The sequence below is a fragment of the Nyctereutes procyonoides genome, unplaced genomic scaffold (genome assembly GCF_905146905.1).
Source record: "Nyctereutes procyonoides isolate TBG_1078 unplaced genomic scaffold, NYPRO_anot_genome, whole genome shotgun sequence".
NCBI lineage: Eukaryota > Metazoa > Chordata > Mammalia > Carnivora > Canidae > Nyctereutes > Nyctereutes procyonoides.
Genome location: NW_026575147.1, coordinates 20,357,595 through 20,373,959, shown reverse-complemented (window position 1 = coordinate 20,373,959; position 16,365 = coordinate 20,357,595). Strand labels below are relative to the sequence as shown.

At 47.7% G+C, this 16,365-nt stretch overlaps 3 protein-coding genes across 5 annotated transcripts; 2 read left to right on the top strand and 1 right to left on the bottom strand.

Annotated features, from left to right (window-relative positions):
• Window positions 1–218: 218 nt before the first annotated feature.
• On the top strand, window positions 219–5,088 carry TMOD4 (tropomodulin 4). 2 transcript variants are annotated; one of them, XM_055312494.1, is made up of 10 exons: window positions 219–315; window positions 1,343–1,507; window positions 1,697–1,853; window positions 2,173–2,289; window positions 3,049–3,138; window positions 3,323–3,453; window positions 3,565–3,672; window positions 4,059–4,202; window positions 4,462–4,606; window positions 4,969–5,088. In XM_055312494.1, the coding sequence occupies exons 2-10, from the start codon at window positions 1,385–1,387 to the stop codon at window positions 4,989–4,991; spliced, it is 1,038 nt and encodes a 345-aa protein (XP_055168469.1). In that variant the 5' UTR covers window positions 219–315; window positions 1,343–1,384; the 3' UTR covers window positions 4,992–5,088. The 2 variants fall into 2 exon arrangements, with proteins under 2 accessions (XP_055168469.1, XP_055168467.1); XM_055312492.1 differs by having other exon boundaries at window positions 223–343.
• Window positions 5,089–5,759: 671 nt separating this feature from the next.
• SCNM1 (sodium channel modifier 1) lies at window positions 5,760–8,035 on the bottom strand. 2 transcript variants are annotated; one of them, XM_055312676.1, is made up of 7 exons: window positions 7,857–8,035; window positions 7,575–7,645; window positions 7,280–7,350; window positions 7,089–7,186; window positions 6,879–6,967; window positions 6,065–6,259; window positions 5,760–5,920 (listed from the first exon to the last, which is right to left on the bottom strand). In XM_055312676.1, the coding sequence occupies exons 1-7, from the start codon at window positions 7,905–7,907 to the stop codon at window positions 5,821–5,823; spliced, it is 675 nt and encodes a 224-aa protein (XP_055168651.1). In that variant the 5' UTR covers window positions 7,908–8,035; the 3' UTR covers window positions 5,760–5,820. The 2 variants fall into 2 exon arrangements, with proteins under 2 accessions (XP_055168651.1, XP_055168650.1); XM_055312675.1 differs by having other exon boundaries at window positions 7,262–7,350; window positions 7,857–8,031.
• An 82-nt stretch (window positions 8,036–8,117) lies between these two features.
• Window positions 8,118–16,365, top strand: LYSMD1 (LysM domain containing 1). The gene is made up of 3 exons (XM_055312677.1): window positions 8,118–8,981; window positions 14,140–14,504; window positions 15,108–16,365. The coding sequence occupies exons 1-3, from the start codon at window positions 8,802–8,804 to the stop codon at window positions 15,244–15,246; spliced, it is 684 nt and encodes a 227-aa protein (XP_055168652.1). The 5' UTR covers window positions 8,118–8,801; the 3' UTR covers window positions 15,247–16,365.

Below are 16,365 nucleotides of genomic sequence, written 5' to 3'. Positions count from 1 at the left end.
ATATTCCCTGCTTTGAATATAGCAAGGCACCAAATAAGTAGGAACTGTGTGGTTCTCCTAAAACAGTTTGTAGGACTTGGGCTCATATGCACGAAGGGAAGGAAGTGCCATGGCTGTTACTGGCCACTAGAGGCTCTCAGGGCTGGGCAGGGTATGGGGGCTGTGTATATGTGATCTCCCACTACCCCCCACCTGGCCAGAGCTAAAATAATAAAATGCTGAGCTCACTGTTCCCCCACCCTCTTCCCCGGCACTGGGCTCCTCCTGCTGCTGAGACAGTGCTCCAGTAGCACTGACAAACCGACAGAAGGGGAGGTGAGAAGGGAAGTGGCCACCAGGACTGGTAGGTGGGGAAGGCAGGGGGGTTATGGATCAGAGCTCGAGTGGGAGATGGGAGGTAAGGGGTGGCTCCTACTGGGAATGATATGAAGCGTGTTTCTGTTCTTGGCGTATGTTTCTGCCACTGTCCGTCCTATCCCTTAACCGTAGTTTACATTGTCAGTGCAAGTATCTCACACACTTTGTGGATCTTTCATATTTGGCATGGTGTGTATGTGTAGCCTGTGTGTATTTTCTATAATGTAAAAGATTGTACAAGTTTAATCTTCCTGCTGTATTTAGAGAAACTTTATTGCATGTGAAGAAGGCATTTCCTACCCATTGGTCCGGTGTCACCTTCCCATCCAAAGCCAGGGACAAATTATGGGAACTCAGTCCCTTCTGAGAGCGTACCACCCTTCCCCCAACCTGGAAGTCCCCCAGCTCTTCTGAGCCTTTGCTTTACCTTGGGCTTTAGTTTTAGCAAACATAGAAAGTGAAATCTTGATTCTCCCACAATAAAAGAGGAAATGAGGATAGGGTAAGAAAACTGCCTCTTTTCTCCCCACTCCCCTTGCTTCCTTAAACCAGTATAGGAAAAAGACGATTATGGGGAAGAGAGGAGGAATTTCCCTGAAGCTCTCTGTATGCCCCCCTTCCTTTCAATAGGAACTGGGCATGGGGCCAGCTGTTGGCAGGGGCCCTGGCAGCTGTGCTTGGGCAAGAGGCACCGACCGCCGAGGTCAGAGGGGAGGGTGCTGCCAGGATTTCTCCGTAATACAATGGGCAGGCAAATCCAGCTTGGATGTCTGGGATCCCCAACCAGTGGTTGAAGCTGGGGAAGCAGGAAGAAGGAAGCTCTGGTTCTAACTAAACAACCTAACCTTCCCCCATATTCCCATGCCTAACTAGATTTCTAACTGCCAAGGCATCTAGTTCACTGTTCTGCCCCCTGGCCGGTCTGTGTCCTGCTGTGTCTGTGTGCACATTTCCATTATCCAGTCACTTTCCCCATGTCCCCCAGGCTCCGTGAGTGCCACACAGTGGGGAGGGGGTGGGGTCCATCATGTCATCATATCAGAAGGAACTGGAGAAATACAGAGACATAGATGAAGATGAGATCCTAAGGACCTTGAGCCCTGAGGAGCTAGAGCAGCTGGACTGCGAGCTACAGGAGATGGACCCCGAGGTAGGGAGCTGGGAGCAGTCTCCAGGCATTTGAGAAGGGTGAGGGGCCCTGGGTGGCTGAGATCAGGGCTGCCTACAGGGCTTGGAGTCCCAAAAGGGCCAAGGAAAAGGGGTCTGCAGATGTTTTAGGGAGCCCTGGAAGGTGCCCCAGATCAGAGGTCCAACTTGCTCCCCAAAACTTATCCCTCAGAACATGCTCCTGCCAGCTGGACTAAGGCAACGTGACCAGACAAAGAAGAGTCCGACAGGGCCGCTGGACCGGGATGCCCTTTTGCAGTACCTGGAGCAGCAGGCACTCGAGGTCAAAGAGCGGGACGACTTGGTGCCCTTCACAGGGGAGAAAAAGGGTATGGAGACCCTCACGACCATGCCTACCAAAACCCAAATGGTTGTCTCTCAACTGTACTCCCCCCTCCAGCCTCCCTCTTGCCTTCCAGCTCCTAGCTGCCCAGGGACTCGGCCACCCTGAAACCTACATGCCATCTTTCACTTCTCCAACTTTTAGAAGAGATCAGGGGACTCAGGAGTCCTGATCTGGTAGAGGACTCAAGCTTTACAGTGGCCCCTAGGACCCAGACCTCCACCTCCCGGAGAAGGAAAGGAAGCTGGATACAGGGATCTTAGGAGGAATGCCTCTACCTGAACCATCCCTCATCTCCCCATCAGGGAAGCCCTATATTCAGCCCAAGAGAGAAATTCCTGTACAGGAGCAGATCACTCTGGAGCCTGAACTGGAAGAGGCACTGGCCAACGCCACAGATGCTGAAATGTGTGATATAGCAGGTGGGCAGCTGTGGAAAGTTGAGGAGGGTGATGACACCAGGGGCGGGGGGTCCTACCCACGGCATGGGACTCATGAGGAAAGCCTTGGACAGGACATGGATGTTAAAGAAAGCCTCAAGGTCGTGGTTTTTTTTTTATTATTTTTATGTATTAGTTCATTCATTCTTTAATTTAGTAAGTTCACATCTCAAAGGCAATTTTACAGGGATCATAAAGCAGGTAAGAGTGTCACTAGTCTGGCTGAAAACAGGAGGAAGTGGGACAGACTCCCTCACCCCTTTTTTTGGAACGTGTGGTCTTTCCTTCCTTCCCCCTCTAGGGTTCCTTCCTTCCCCCTCTAGGGTTCCTTAGGAACCCTCCCTTAGCCTGGTCTTAAAGTTTTTTACAAATCACACCTTGAGCAGCTCATGGAAGGGAACTCTGGGACCTAGGGAGAGCGGGAACCTCTTTGGAAGAGTGGGAGAGGTCAGGCTTTAAAACTGCAACAGGGGCAGCCTCAGTGGCTCAGCAGTTTAGCGTCGCCTTCAGCCTGGGGTGTGATCCTGGAGACCCGGGATCGAGTCTCGCATCGGGCTCCCTGCATAGAGCCTGCTTCTCCCTCTGCCTGTGTCTCTGCCTCCCTCTTTCTCTGTGCATCTCTCATGAATAAATAAATAAAATCTTAAAAAAAAAAAAAACTTCAACAGATTCAGAATGAGGAAGGGGTACTGGGAACAAACCACTTCTCATTCCCTGTCCCCCTCTACTTGCTCTCTCCAGCAATTCTGGGCATGTACACACTGATGAGCAACAAGCAATACTATGATGCCATCTGCAGTGGAGAAATCTGCAACACAGAAGGCATTAGCAGTGAGTGTGTCTGGGGGCACAGCACCCAGGACTTTTGGCAGCCAGTCCCAAGGTCTGCGGGAAGGTAGCAAAGGGTAAAACAGGGTGATCACGGAGAGGATGTGGTGCATGAATAATAAGAGAACCTATGAGGAGGAGACCGTGGGGGACAGGCTGGGGTTTCCTTCTGGCCCTCACCCACCAGGTGTGGTACAGCCTGACAAGTATAAGCCAGTGCCAGATGAGCCCCCAAATCCTACAAACATTGAGGAGATCCTGAAGAGTGTTCGAAACAATGACAAGATGCTGGAGGAAGTTAACCTCAATAACATACAGGTATCTGACCCCCCCCACACCCATCCTCCAAATACTAAATGCCCATTTAACTATGTTGAGTCCCAGATATGTGAGCCCCTTAGCCTGCCATTTCCTCTTCCCCTCTGTCAGGACATCCCAATACCCATGCTAACTGAGTTATGTGAGGCCATGAAGAAAAATACCTACGTCCGGAGCTTCAGTCTTGTGGCCACAAGGAGTGGGGACCCCATTGCCAATGTAAGGCAACTTGAAATCCCTAGCCCTCTCTCCATACTTTACCATGCACCCCTGCCAGGGCTGTCATAGGGTTTGTGCTGGGGATGCTTTTCCTATCATGTTCTCTTAGGGTAGCCTATGCCCAGTCCTATGGCTCATCACTCTGAAATCTTCTGATCACCTTCTCAGAGAGCCATGGCCCTCTCTACCACCCCACCAACTTCACTGCATGCCTACCCTCCCCGCTTCCCCTACTACCTGTGCTCCCTTCCATCTCCCTGAGCCCCACTTACAGCTCCTCAAGGACTCTTCTCAAAGAGCTGTGTTTCCCTCTTGCTCCTGTTCTTTCTCTCCTCAGTCATCTGTGAAACTATCCCCTAATCCTAACCCAAGTCCCTACTACCCAGGCGGTGGCTGATATGTTGCGTGAGAATCGTAGCCTCCAGAGCCTGAACATTGAATCCAACTTCATTAGCAGCACAGGGCTCATGGCTGTGCTGAAGGCAGTTCGGGAAAATGCCACACTCACTGAGCTGCGTGTAGACAACCAGGTCAGCATTACCTTCCTCTGGTCTTTGCATTCAGGTAATACTCACTGAATCTCTTTTCTGGAGCAGCCCTTGGGTCAGGATCTCATCTAATTTTGTCTGAATTCTCCTCTTCATTGTCTCTATGAAGGGAGCCAAGTCAGCACTTGTCATCACCCACTCTGATGAAACAAGCTTCTTTGACCTCCCAAAGGGTTGGTGGTGTGGGACAATGAACCAGGCAGAGAGCATGGCTGACAGGTCTCATCTCTCCTTCCCCCAGCGCCAGTGGCCTGGCGATGCAGTGGAGATGGAGATGGCCACCGTTCTCGAACAGTGTCCCTCCATTGTCCGCTTTGGCTACCACTTTACACAGCAGGGGCCACGAGCTCGGGCAGCCCAGGCCATGACCCGGAACAATGAACTACGTGAGTAAATACAAACTTGTTGTGTGGCGGAAAGGGCAAATAGGTAGTGAATCTGAAAGCTTAGTGACTAATGGCCTGTGGGCTGCCAAAGCAATATTCACATGAGAAGTTTAAATCCTGTGAGAAAGTAGATAGAAAAGTCTCCTGCCCCAAATTATACCTGCAGAAAGGTGGAAAAGAAGCCAGACATACCTGTTTGTGGGCATGGCATTTTTACTTGCCATGTGGGGTGGGTATGCTTGCTGGCCTAAGGCATTACCTCTTTATGAGTCTGGCCAAGGAACTGGAAAGGGGAAGATGAGTACCTTTGCAGGAAGCAAAGAGATAAAACAAAGACTTGTGTTTCCTCTTTCCTGTTATAGGCCGCCAGCAAAAAAAGAGATAACGCTACCTTTTCCCTATACCAACTAGAGCTGGGAGCCCTGAATACCTAAATCCTCATCTCTCCCCTTTCCTGTAAATAAAGGCCCTTCTGTCCACTCTGCCTGCCTCCCTCTTTCCTTGGGCTTTGGGGTGGGAATCTTGGCGCTAACCCCCAAGGGTTACTGCCAGTTCATCAGGGGATTATTTATACTCTGGGGATCAGCAGGCAGGGAGGTTCAAGTTACTAGGCAGAGGTGGGGCAGCTCCCTCCCTTGGTGTTCCCTGTGGCCCTGCCAATGCAGTTAGTCCCTTCTGCTCTCACAGGGTACCTACTACCCCAGCCCTCTTTTCAGATATGGGTAGGGCCCCTGGTGTCTAACTACAACTTCATGTGATCTGAAGGAGGAAAGAACTTTGAGTGAAGGTGGGGAAGAAGGCAGACAACATGAAGGGCAAAGACCTCCTCTGACAGACTTATTAATAGGGCATTGGGCTGCATGCAGCTGACGCTTGGCAGTACTTTGGTTGAAGGTGGGGGAGGGGTCAGAAGTATGGGGAGCTGTGTACATTTCAGGGAAGAATGGGCCTGGCTGTCCTGAAACGGGGGACACCTGAAATGGGTGGCTTGGTTGGTTAATCAGAGTTTGACTCTTGATCTCAGCTCAGGTCTTGATCTCAGGGTCATGAGTTCAAGCTCTACATTGGGCTCCACAGTGGGTGTGTAGCCTACTTAAAAAAAAAAAAAATTCACCTGTGAAATCCTGAAATGGGGCAAGGAAGTAGACTTGAAGAAAGTTCGACTCCTGGAGCCTGCTGAAATTTATTTGTGAACTGAGGGGGAAAAGAGGGTATCAGTCTAAGGAAAGGTCAGGAGGTTCCTCTTCATCAGAGTCAAACTCAACATTCTCATCTTTTACCCATCGACCTTGTCCATCTGGGATCCATCCAGAGCTGCAAATAACAGAAAATAGAATAAATCAGGAAAAGAGGTTTAAGAAGTTAGTGGGGATAAGAGAAAAACAATTGAGAAGGATTGAAATAAGAAAACTCAGAAAGAAAAGAGAAAACTTGAAGAAAGTGATTCTGCATACAAACCTTCGAAGGGTGAGGTAATGATCCAGGGCTCGTTTCCTCGTGGGGCTCATGGGCAGAGGGGATGAGACAGTTGCTGACTCCTTGGCCTGTGGGCCAGCTCCAGGCATGGGTTCCTTAGTGATCTTCCCACTCTCAGGCTCAACCTCTGGGGGTGGTAAAGGGGGATGGGAGACAGAGGGACGAGGGGTTTCTGGTCTAGGTAGAGAAGAATCAACGTCTATAAAAGTAGTAAAGGAAAAAGGCCAATTCTCCTATGACTCCCAATCCCTTACAGAAGGGCTTCCTAAACTGTGTTCCTCAAGATATTAGTAAATGTCCTGCATAAAAAAAAGAATTTTGGAATCATATGAATTTTTAAAAGGCTCGTATAAAATTTTGAGGTTTTTTTTTTTTTAATCTTTAGACTTTGTAGAGCCCTTCGAATATATTAATATTACTACTCTTCAAGTAGGATCACAAAGTGCCATTTCCTGGGGCACCTGGGTGACTCAGTGGTTGAGTGTCTGCCTTCGGCTCAGGTCAGGATCCCGGGGTCCTGGGATTGAATCCTGCATTGGGCTCTCCATAGGGAGCCTGCTTCTCCCTCTGCCTATGTCTCTGCCTCTCTCTGTCTCTCATGAATAAATCAGTAAAATCTTTAGTGCCATTTCCTAAACTTAAAAAAAAAAAAAAGCAACATTTCTTTTTTTTCTGAAATACCAGTAAACATCTCTGGAGTATTAATATTCCTGAGAATACAATTTGTAATACCTTTATCTTAGAGCCATCTATCTCCTCTGACCCGCCCTACCTCTGGCTTTCCCACCCCACAGACCTGTGCTTCCTGCGGCAGCAACTGTTATAGTGAGGAGCTCTGTGCAGAGCACTCTGGGTGGTAAGTCGGGTCTGCGTTAACAGAGGAGCCTGGTGTGGAGATGGGAAACACAGTCAGTGTCTTCAGAGCTAGAAAGAAGTCGAAGCCCTTCAAGCCTAAGATGTGCAGCAGGCCCACCTAAAACACACCCTCCCCTCCCTGATTACCTACCTCAGCCTTGATCTCTGACTGCCTCAATTCATTCTGCTGTCTTGGATTCTGCTCCATTCCCTTTACTGGCTGCTTCTTGCCATAGAAAAGCTGCAGGCCTGAAGGTAGAGGGGAAGAGAATTAAAAACAAAACTGCAAGAGTAATCTGCAGAGATTTGTCTTCCCTCACTTACTGGACAGATGTTTCTTGCCTGCACGGTGGGCAGTCAGCATGGCCAGGGTGTCCAGTACAGGTCGGTGGGGACAGATTGCACAAGCAAAGCTGGAGAGGAGGGTAGAAGATATTCGGTGCCAGGTGAGTGGGGTCTGGTTCCACCTGGACCTAGCAACCCTTTCCAAAACCAAACTCCAGGGTCTCCCAATTTCCACCACCCACATCCCTGTCCCTCATCCCCCATCAGAATACTCCCGCTCCCCCCTTGATAACAAAATTATATGAAGCCTATAACCGCAGCACCCTCGGGCTTGATCACCCCTCGCCCTCACCGTCCATCCCGTAGCATGAGCGCTTCATCCTCTGGGATATAACTGGCCAGCAGGTCCCCGACTCTCCGTTTCTGCAGGGGGTAGCCGGACGGGACCAGCGGGAGAGGAGAGAGGGGTCAAAGATTGAAAGGCAAAAAGGACCATGAGAACAGAGATCACTGGGCGAAGAAGGGGTCACTACCCAGCTCTGGTCGCGCCGGCCCCGCAGCTGTTGCCAGAGCAACAAAACAGCTCCCTCACGGGGCAGCGAAACTGTCCCGGATGCTCCCCTCTCGCGCTTACTTTGAGCACATTGAGTTGACTCGAATCATCCCCTTCCCTCTTGAAAGACATTACGACTGAGTTCCATAAGCGAACAACTCTCCCGAGCCGCCTTGGCCACTCCTCTCAGGCCACCGTAGCAGGAGTAAGCGTCTTCCTCCCTCGGGTTTCTTTCCGGTTGGCCTCCTTACTTCCCTAGAAGCGCTTCCCTAGATGCACAGCGCTCGCGGAAAGCCCGCCCACAGCCTGCGGGGCCGACCGCACTTCCCACGCGACCGGCGACCCCGCAGGCGCGGGGCGTTTTGGGAAATGAAGTCTTTTTTTCAAAGGGCTTGCCACCCAGCTGGCTCCCGGCCCTTGCATCTTGGCTGATTCGAGGCGTCTGGGGAGACAAGAACTTAAATGTGGAGACCGACGTTGAGGCCGTGACGGATTTGCTGACGAGCGGGCCTTGGAAGATCTCTGAGTGGGACGTGTAGTACAAACTCTCGCGGTCCTCACGCGCCTCCCTAGCCGCCGACAGCCCACCAGGAGGGGGCTGGATTTATTCCTGACACTAGCCGACCAACCCCGGGACGAGGCGGGGCCGGGGTGTGAGGGGAACCTGGGAGGCCGAGGCTGCCTGACCTGGGGGAGAGGGGCAAGCTGAGCGGAGGGTGGAGGGTAACTACAGTTCAAAGGTCAGAGTTCATAGTGGTGGGAGGGTTGAAAGTCAGCGGGGTGCTAATAAGGATAGACTCTGGTAGGGACTGGATCCTCTGGATACAGATTCGTGGGAAGGCGCCTGGGAAGCGGGACAAACGAGAGCCGCGGGGGCGCGAAGTGCCGGGGCAGACGGGGGAGTTGTGAGAGGAGACAGGGGAAAGGAACCCCCTGGATAGACGTCCCTAGCCCCCAGCCCTGTGGCTGTCGGCACTTAGCCAGGCCTCCCTCAGTTGCAACCCCAGCTGCCGGCGGGGTGAGGAGATGGCTTCGTCCTCTAGACAGGCCCCCCTCGGGGGGTCAGGACTGCTACAGGGGAGCCGGGCTCGTTCTTACGGAAGCCTGGTGCAGTCAGCCTGCTCCCCGGTGAGGGAAAGACGCCTGGAGCATCAGCTGGCCCCCGGAGACACCCTGGCTGGACTCGCACTGAAATACGGGGTGACGGTGAGTCTTCCATGGTAGGGATGCAGACAACCACTCAGAACAGATTATTCCTCATTAGAATGTAATGACCCGGCTAGGCAACTTCCCCTGAAATTTCCTAATTGTGTTGTGGTCTGACCCACCTTTATCTTTTTGTTTTCCCATCTCAGTGTTGCCTTGTCTGGTTGAGACCGACCCTGTGCCACTATCCGGGTGGAGAGGAGCTGCCTCTATTTATGCCAGTCTCTATTCTAGAGGTTTTACATACATTGGCCCATTTGGTTCTCCCATCCCCATCAAGCATACATTTGTTTACAGATGAAGAAACAGACTTAGATTGGTTAACCAATTTGACCAAGGTCAAATGACCAATGAGCATTAGAGTGGGAATTCAAACAGATCTGACTCCAAAGCTCGTAATATTAACCACATAGAAACTTTTTAATTGCAAGTGATTAAACATTTACAGCAAACAGTGGAGAGTTGGTTTCTAAGGTTCTTTGTGAGACCAGTGCTCTAACCACTCTAGATCTAAGTTGTTGGGGTTTTTTTCCCCAAAGATTTATGTATTTATTTTTGGAAGAGGGGGAAGGAGAGGGGAAGAAGGTGGGAAAATCCCAAGCAGACTGGCAGGCAAGCATGGAGCCCCACAACCATCCCAGGACCCTGTGACCAGGACCTTAGCTGAATTCGAGAGTCTGTTGCTTAATCAACTAAGCCACCCAGGCCCCCCTAGTTCTAAGTTTTTAAAGTCTGTCTCTTCTAGTTCTTTTTTACTCCTCAGTGCTCTACCTTCTTTCCGTAGGGTGGCCTCCATGGTGCAAAACAGATACTCTACACCAGGCATTTCAGGCTGTGCATGGGGTATATTTGATAGCAGTAAAAAATACATTGCATTGAAACTGATGAGTTTTTTCCCATATCCTGTCAAATTTAGCCAACATTTATTTTTATTTTTTATTTTTTTAATTTTATTTTTAAGATTTTATTCATTCCTGAGACACCGAGAGAGAGGCAGAGACATATGCAGAGGGAGAAGCAGGCTCCCTGCCAGGAGCCTGGTGTGGGACTCCATCCCGGGACCCCAGGATCACACCTTGAGCCAAAGGCAGACACTCAGCCACTGAGCCACCCAGGCATCCCTCTTTTTATTTTTAAGTTATTTTTTTAACCGGCATTTTTAAAAAGATTTATTTATGTATTTATTATTTTAGATCACAGGGTGAGGAGGGGCAGAGGCAGAGAGAGAGGGAGAGTGAATGTCAAGCAGACTCCCTGCTAAGTGCAGAGCCAGATGCTGGGCTCTATCTCACCACCCTGAGATCATGACCTGAGCAGAGAGCAAGAGTCAGATGCTCAACACACTGAGCCACCCAGGCATCCTTAGCTAACATTTCTGTGCATGGTATGTTTAAGCACTGTTGTAACCAGACCAAGAGATCAAAACATAAATAAAATGTGTAATTGTTGCCCTCATATAATTTGCAGTCTAGTGAGAAATGTAAGGGGGAAACAGGTAATGATTGCAGGTGAGTTTGTAGAGGTAATAACAAAGGATGGGAAATCAGAAAAGATTCATTTATATTTGGAAAGGGACGAGGGCAGACGTAAGTGTAGATTTTAAGGGAATTTTAAGGGGCCTTGAAAGACTTAGAAGTTCCTTTCTATAGCTCCTCCACAAACCTATACTCCTGTTGTTTATACCTTGTATGTGTTTGTCTTTCCAATAACCTGTACTTTTCTTAAGGGACAGAACTATTTTCTTTCCGTTTTATATCTCTGGAGTCTGGCAGAATCCCAGCACACAGAAGCTAATAGATGTTTTTTGAATGAATGAAAACATGGCTAAGATTTCCACAGATGGAGATTGGGAGGATAGGAAAGTGAACACTGCAAGTAGAGGCCATGGCCTAAACAAAGGAAGTGGATATGAAGGTGTTGATCACTCCCTCTATCCCAGCTGAGTGCCTGCATATGTCCCTTCACCTGGCTGGGGCCTCAGTTTCCTTACCATTTGTAAAATGAGAAAGAGGTATTAAATAATGATTACTGGAGTTATTACCTATCCGCATCAGGCTCCCTGCATGGAGCCTGCTTCTCCCTCTGCCTGTGTCTTTGCTTCTCTATCTCTGTGCCTCTCATGAATAAATAAATACAATCTTAAAAAAAAAAGATTAAAGAAAATAAGGAAACGAGGGTTAGGGAGATAACGTGCTACAGACTACAAGTCTACTTAATAGAGTTAACTAGTCTATTAAATCAAGCTGGGATTCAGACCAGGTTGTCTCATTCTAAAATCATCCCTTTGAACTATTCTTTCTCTCTCTTTTTTTTTAACTATTCTCTTTAACTAGATTCTTTTTTAAAAAAGTTTTTTATTTATTTATTGAGACAGAGAGAGGGGCAGAGACACAGGCAGAGGGAGAAGCAGTGGGACTCGACCCAGGGTCTCCAGGATTACACCCTGGGCTGCAGGCGGCGCTAAACTGCTGCGCCACCGGGGCTACCCTCTTTAGATTCTAAGGGCCTTTCTAGCTCAACAGACAGGCTCAGCAGCCTAGGACTCCTCTGGGGTTTGGCTTTGGTTACATCCTTTTTTAAAGGTGGAATGATGTTGCCTTATATGGTACTTCTAGGAAATGAAAGAACCAAAAGATTCACAGTATTCATAGCATCTTGGAGTTAGGGACCTAGATATTATCTAGGCAAAATGAAATTAATAGTACCAAAGTGCTTTGCAAAATAAAGCTGCAAAACTGCGAGCCAATTTAAACTTTTTTAACAATATGTTGAGATTAATCCAGTTTTATTTTAACGCAGTATAGCATAAGATTTTTACTAATATACTACATTTGCAGTTTCTATATTTTGTTATCTAGTTGATTTGCTCATAAAGCATTAATGAACCTCTGCTCTGTGCCAAGTTTGTGTGATGTTGAGAAGGGCCTTAGGATACAGGAACAGCATCCCTGCCCTCAAAGAACTCAAAGAGTTTGGGCAAGACAAATATGCAAAAGGGTAAATAACAATATAACAGAGTAGGTATTATAGGGCACTATTTACAGTATACCGTGGGAGCCCTGGAGAAGGTTAACACAAAGGGAGTTATAGTTGATGAGAAGAAGTTTTCCCAGCAGAGAAGACAGTGGAGAAGTATTTCAGGTAGATAAAGACACAAAAGTGTGAAAGATGATAAAATGTTTGGGGAAAAAATGAAAAGTTCAGGATGGCAAAATATATAGATGGCAGAAGATGAGAGATGAGGTTAGACATTTTATGGGGGTAGATTGAGAACCCTTGAACGCTAATTTGACTTTTATCTCTGAGCCAATGGGGAGCCATAGGAGGTTAATAAGCAAGGTAGCAGGTTGATCAGATTAAGTTTTTTTAGAAAGATAGCTGTTGACCAGGGTGGAGATACATAGAAATGGAGAGAGGAAGACCAGTTAAAAAGACTGTTATAGGGGGATCCCTGGGTGGCGCAGCGGTTTGGCGCCTGCCTTTGGCCCAGGGCGCGATCCTGGAGACCCGGGATCGAGTCCCACGTCGGGCTCCCGGTGCATGGAGCCTGCTTCTCCCTCTGCCTGTGTCTCTGCCTCTCTCTCTCTCTCTCTGTGACTATTGTAAATAAATAAATAAAAAACCTTTAAAAAAAAAAAAAGAATATCACACATCACTTATTTAAAAAAAAAAAAAAAAAAAGACTGTTATAGGGGTAGCCCTGGTGGCCCAGCGGTTTGGCGCCGCCTTCAGCCCAGGGCGTGATCCTGGAGACCTGGGATCAAGTCCCACGTTGGGCTTCCAGCATGGAGCCTGCTTCTCCCTCTGCCTGTGTCTCTGCCTCTCTCTGTGTGTGTCTCATGAATAAAAATAAAACAAAATAAATAAAAAAATAAAATAAAAATAAATAAAATAAAATAAATGACTGTTATAATACCCAGAGGAGAAATAGTAAGAATATGTTCTAAGGTGCTGGCAGGCAACGTGAAGGTCAGACCAGATGGGAGAGAGATTTTTGCAATACTTTTGTTGAACAGTTGGGTATGGTTGGTCAAAGAAAAGAATGAGTTAAGGTTGGCATTGATATTTCTACCTTGGGTTGCAAGTGGATAGTAATGCCAGTCACTATGTTCAGTGATGAATAAATAGGTACTAAATAAATATTTGGTCAATGAAATTATTAGTGTGAAAAGCATCCCCAGAAGGAGTAAAAAGGCCCAGAATTCCATTTCTAGCTTTGTCATTAACCTGCTGGATCATCTTACACAACTAACTTAACTTCTCTGAGCCTCAATTCCTTCTTCTTTAACAGAAGTTCTGAAAGTGAGGTCTAGGGATCCCTAGGAGTACCTGAAACTCTTCAGGAATCTACAAGGTCAAAATCATTGCCACAGTAATGATAACAAGGCTTTGTCTTTTTCATCCTCATGAGTGTACTGTATTTTCCAGAAGTTGTATGACATGTAATATTACAGCCCATTGAATGTAGAGGCAGATAGATGAATCTTCTGTGGTCTTCTGTTAAGTCAGATGTTAAAGTAACTTGCAAAAAAAAATGTAAAACAGTGCCTCTCTTTTTGATCCATTTGTTGTTGTTTTAGAAAATAGTTATTTTTCCTTAAAATATTTGTTAACATGTTTGTTTGTTTGTTTAAGATTTATATATTTGGAAGAGAGAGTAAGAGTGAGCACAGGATGGGGGAGAGGCAGAGGGAGATGAAGAGAGAATCTCCAGCAGACTCCCCACTGAGCAAGGAGCCTGACCCTAGGGCTCAATTCTACAGCCCTGAGATCATGACCTGAGCTGAAATCAAGAGTCAGATGCTTAACTGACTGAGCCACCCAGGGGCCCCAGTAATGGGTTATTTTAAAATAAATACATTTTTTTCATTTTTTTTTTCAGTTTTAATTTATAATACTTTAAATGTTGATAGCTATAATCTACATTTGAGGAAAGCTTTTTTCCTCAGTAGTTTTCTGATAACATAAAGGGACCCTAACACCAGAAAGTATGGAACCCACTGATCAATAAAAGAGGAATACTGTCAACCCTTTGTATTTTAGCTTGGTTATGATATGGTTAGATAGGACTCTGTACAATCACTTTAAAAGGCATGAGATGCTAAACAGAAGATTGATCATTATTACTATTATTAATTACGGTGACTTTTTTTTAAAGATGGAACAGATTAAGCGTGCAAACCGCCTTTATACTAATGACTCCATCTTCTTGAAGAAAACCCTCTACATCCCCATCCTGACAGAGCCCAGAGACCTGTTCAATGGTTTGGATTCTGAGGAAGAGAAGAATGGAGAGGAAGATGTACAGTCAAGGAACGATGAAGTTCGGCCACACTCAGCTGACAGGAAGAAACAAGAGCCAGGCTCAGAACGTGCTAATGGCGAAGTCCTTCCCACACCTGGCCGGGAACCCTCAACTCCCATCCATGACCTCTCTGCCTCAGATTTCCTTAAGAAGCTTGATTCACAGATCAGCCTGTCAAAGAAGGCTGCTGCCCAGAAGCTGAGAAAGGGAGAAAGTGGGTGAGTCTTGAATGGTTCATTTTAAGCCCTTCCACAGACTTCTCCATTCTTGTAGCCTTAGCTGACCAGGCACACAAGTAAGAGCTCAGTGTCAGCAGAAGCAAGGTAAAGCCTTTTGCCCAGGTGGCCCTAGGACAGCAACAGAGCCAGTGGCTGCTGGGATGGGTAGAGCAGCAGAAAATGGTTCTTTGTGCTCACTGGAGTAGAGGAGATGAGCGCTAATGATCCACGAAGGAGCATTCGGGTTAGAACTTAGCGAGAGGGTGACAAGACTCCATCTCAGAGCAAGCTGCTCATGTCTATTAGAAGGGGAGGATAGGGCATCCCTGGTGGCTCAGTGGTTTAACGCCGGCCTGCAGCCCAGGGCATAATCCTGGAGACCCAGGATCGAGTCCCACATCAGGCTCCCTGCATGGAGCCTGCTTCTCCCTCTGCCTGCGTCTCTGCCTCTCTCTCGCTCTCTCTGTATCTCTCATGAATAAATAAATACAATCTTTAAAAAAAGAAAAAGAAGGGGAGGATAGCTTGCTCTGTACCCCTTCACTGGGCCCTTTCTCGGTTCTTGCCCTGATCTGTCATTTTTCCCCCTTTCCTCACCTGCAGGATACCTGGGGAGGAGTCAGGCCTTCACCTGAGCTCCCCTCGGATGCAGCAGCGAGCAGTCCTAGGTCCGGTGCCACTCACCCGAACCTCTCGGACCCGGACACTTCGAGACCAGGAGGATGAAATCTTCAAACTCTGATGTCCCCGAAACTGATGGAGAGAAGCAAGATGTTGAAGGAGCAACTTGAGGGGGAGAGGAGCCTGAGGTGAGGCTCAAGAACACAGCTTCCCAGCCCACCTCCCTCCCTCCTGCCATCTTCCCAGCCTCCTATTGATCTAGAATTCCCTCGCCTGGGGCAGCTTTCCTGGGGACAGAGAACAGAACCCTCCTCAGTTTTTGGGCTGAATCTAGAGTTGTCCTTTAGATTCAGAAGGCTCTTTTTACATCCATGCTGCCTTTCCTATCCCTTTACCATTCCTTGGCCTTAGAGCAGGGAGGCAAGGACTCCCCCCAGCCTTCAGCCTCCGCCCCATTTCTGACTATGTTACCTAATTTATTTGGTGCTATATTGAAGTAGTATTTATTTGCTATATCTTATTGTTTTCCTCTTGTAACTGAAAAATGGGATTTCTGTAAGTCTGGGGTGCGGGGAATCCAGGAACAGCGAGCCAGTGCTGCTAGTTCTTCACATTCCCCACCTTCTTAGACAAGCACGTTACTCAAGATGGGGCAATCAGTGATCTAGCCCTTCTGCAGAGAATGGCAGACAGTGCTGGGCCTTTCCCCCAACCTCCAAGTAAAGGATTTGGACTCAGTTTTGACTAACAGTTCACTCTAACTTTTTTATAACTCTTGCTCTGAATAAAAAGCAGCAATGTAGGGACCGGAACTCTCCATGCCACCAGTTCACCCTTCTAACCTGCTCCTCTCTTCAGCCCATGTGAGGCTAAGGGATGAAAGAAGAATTGCCTTGGAGTGTGAAGAGGACAGTTTGGGGGGAGCCTGTTTGTTGTGGGAGTTTCTTTGTCACACTCCTTCCCCACCAGACCCTTTTGATCTATGCCTTGCTCCCCCACTGCATATTTATTTGCAATTTGTAGCACTGATCTGCGGTACAGTTTTGTTTTTTGTTTTTTTGTTTTGTTTTTGTTTTTTTAGTTTCTTAACTAGAAATAGGCAAGGGAACCCTAATGATACTTGGAACTATGTCTCAGTCTCCTGTGGAAATGGTGAGAGGTAAGATAAGTGGTGTTTATCTCTTGCCTCTGTGATGGTCAGAAGGTATAAGAAGCTGGAGAGATTAAACATTGAGCCCTG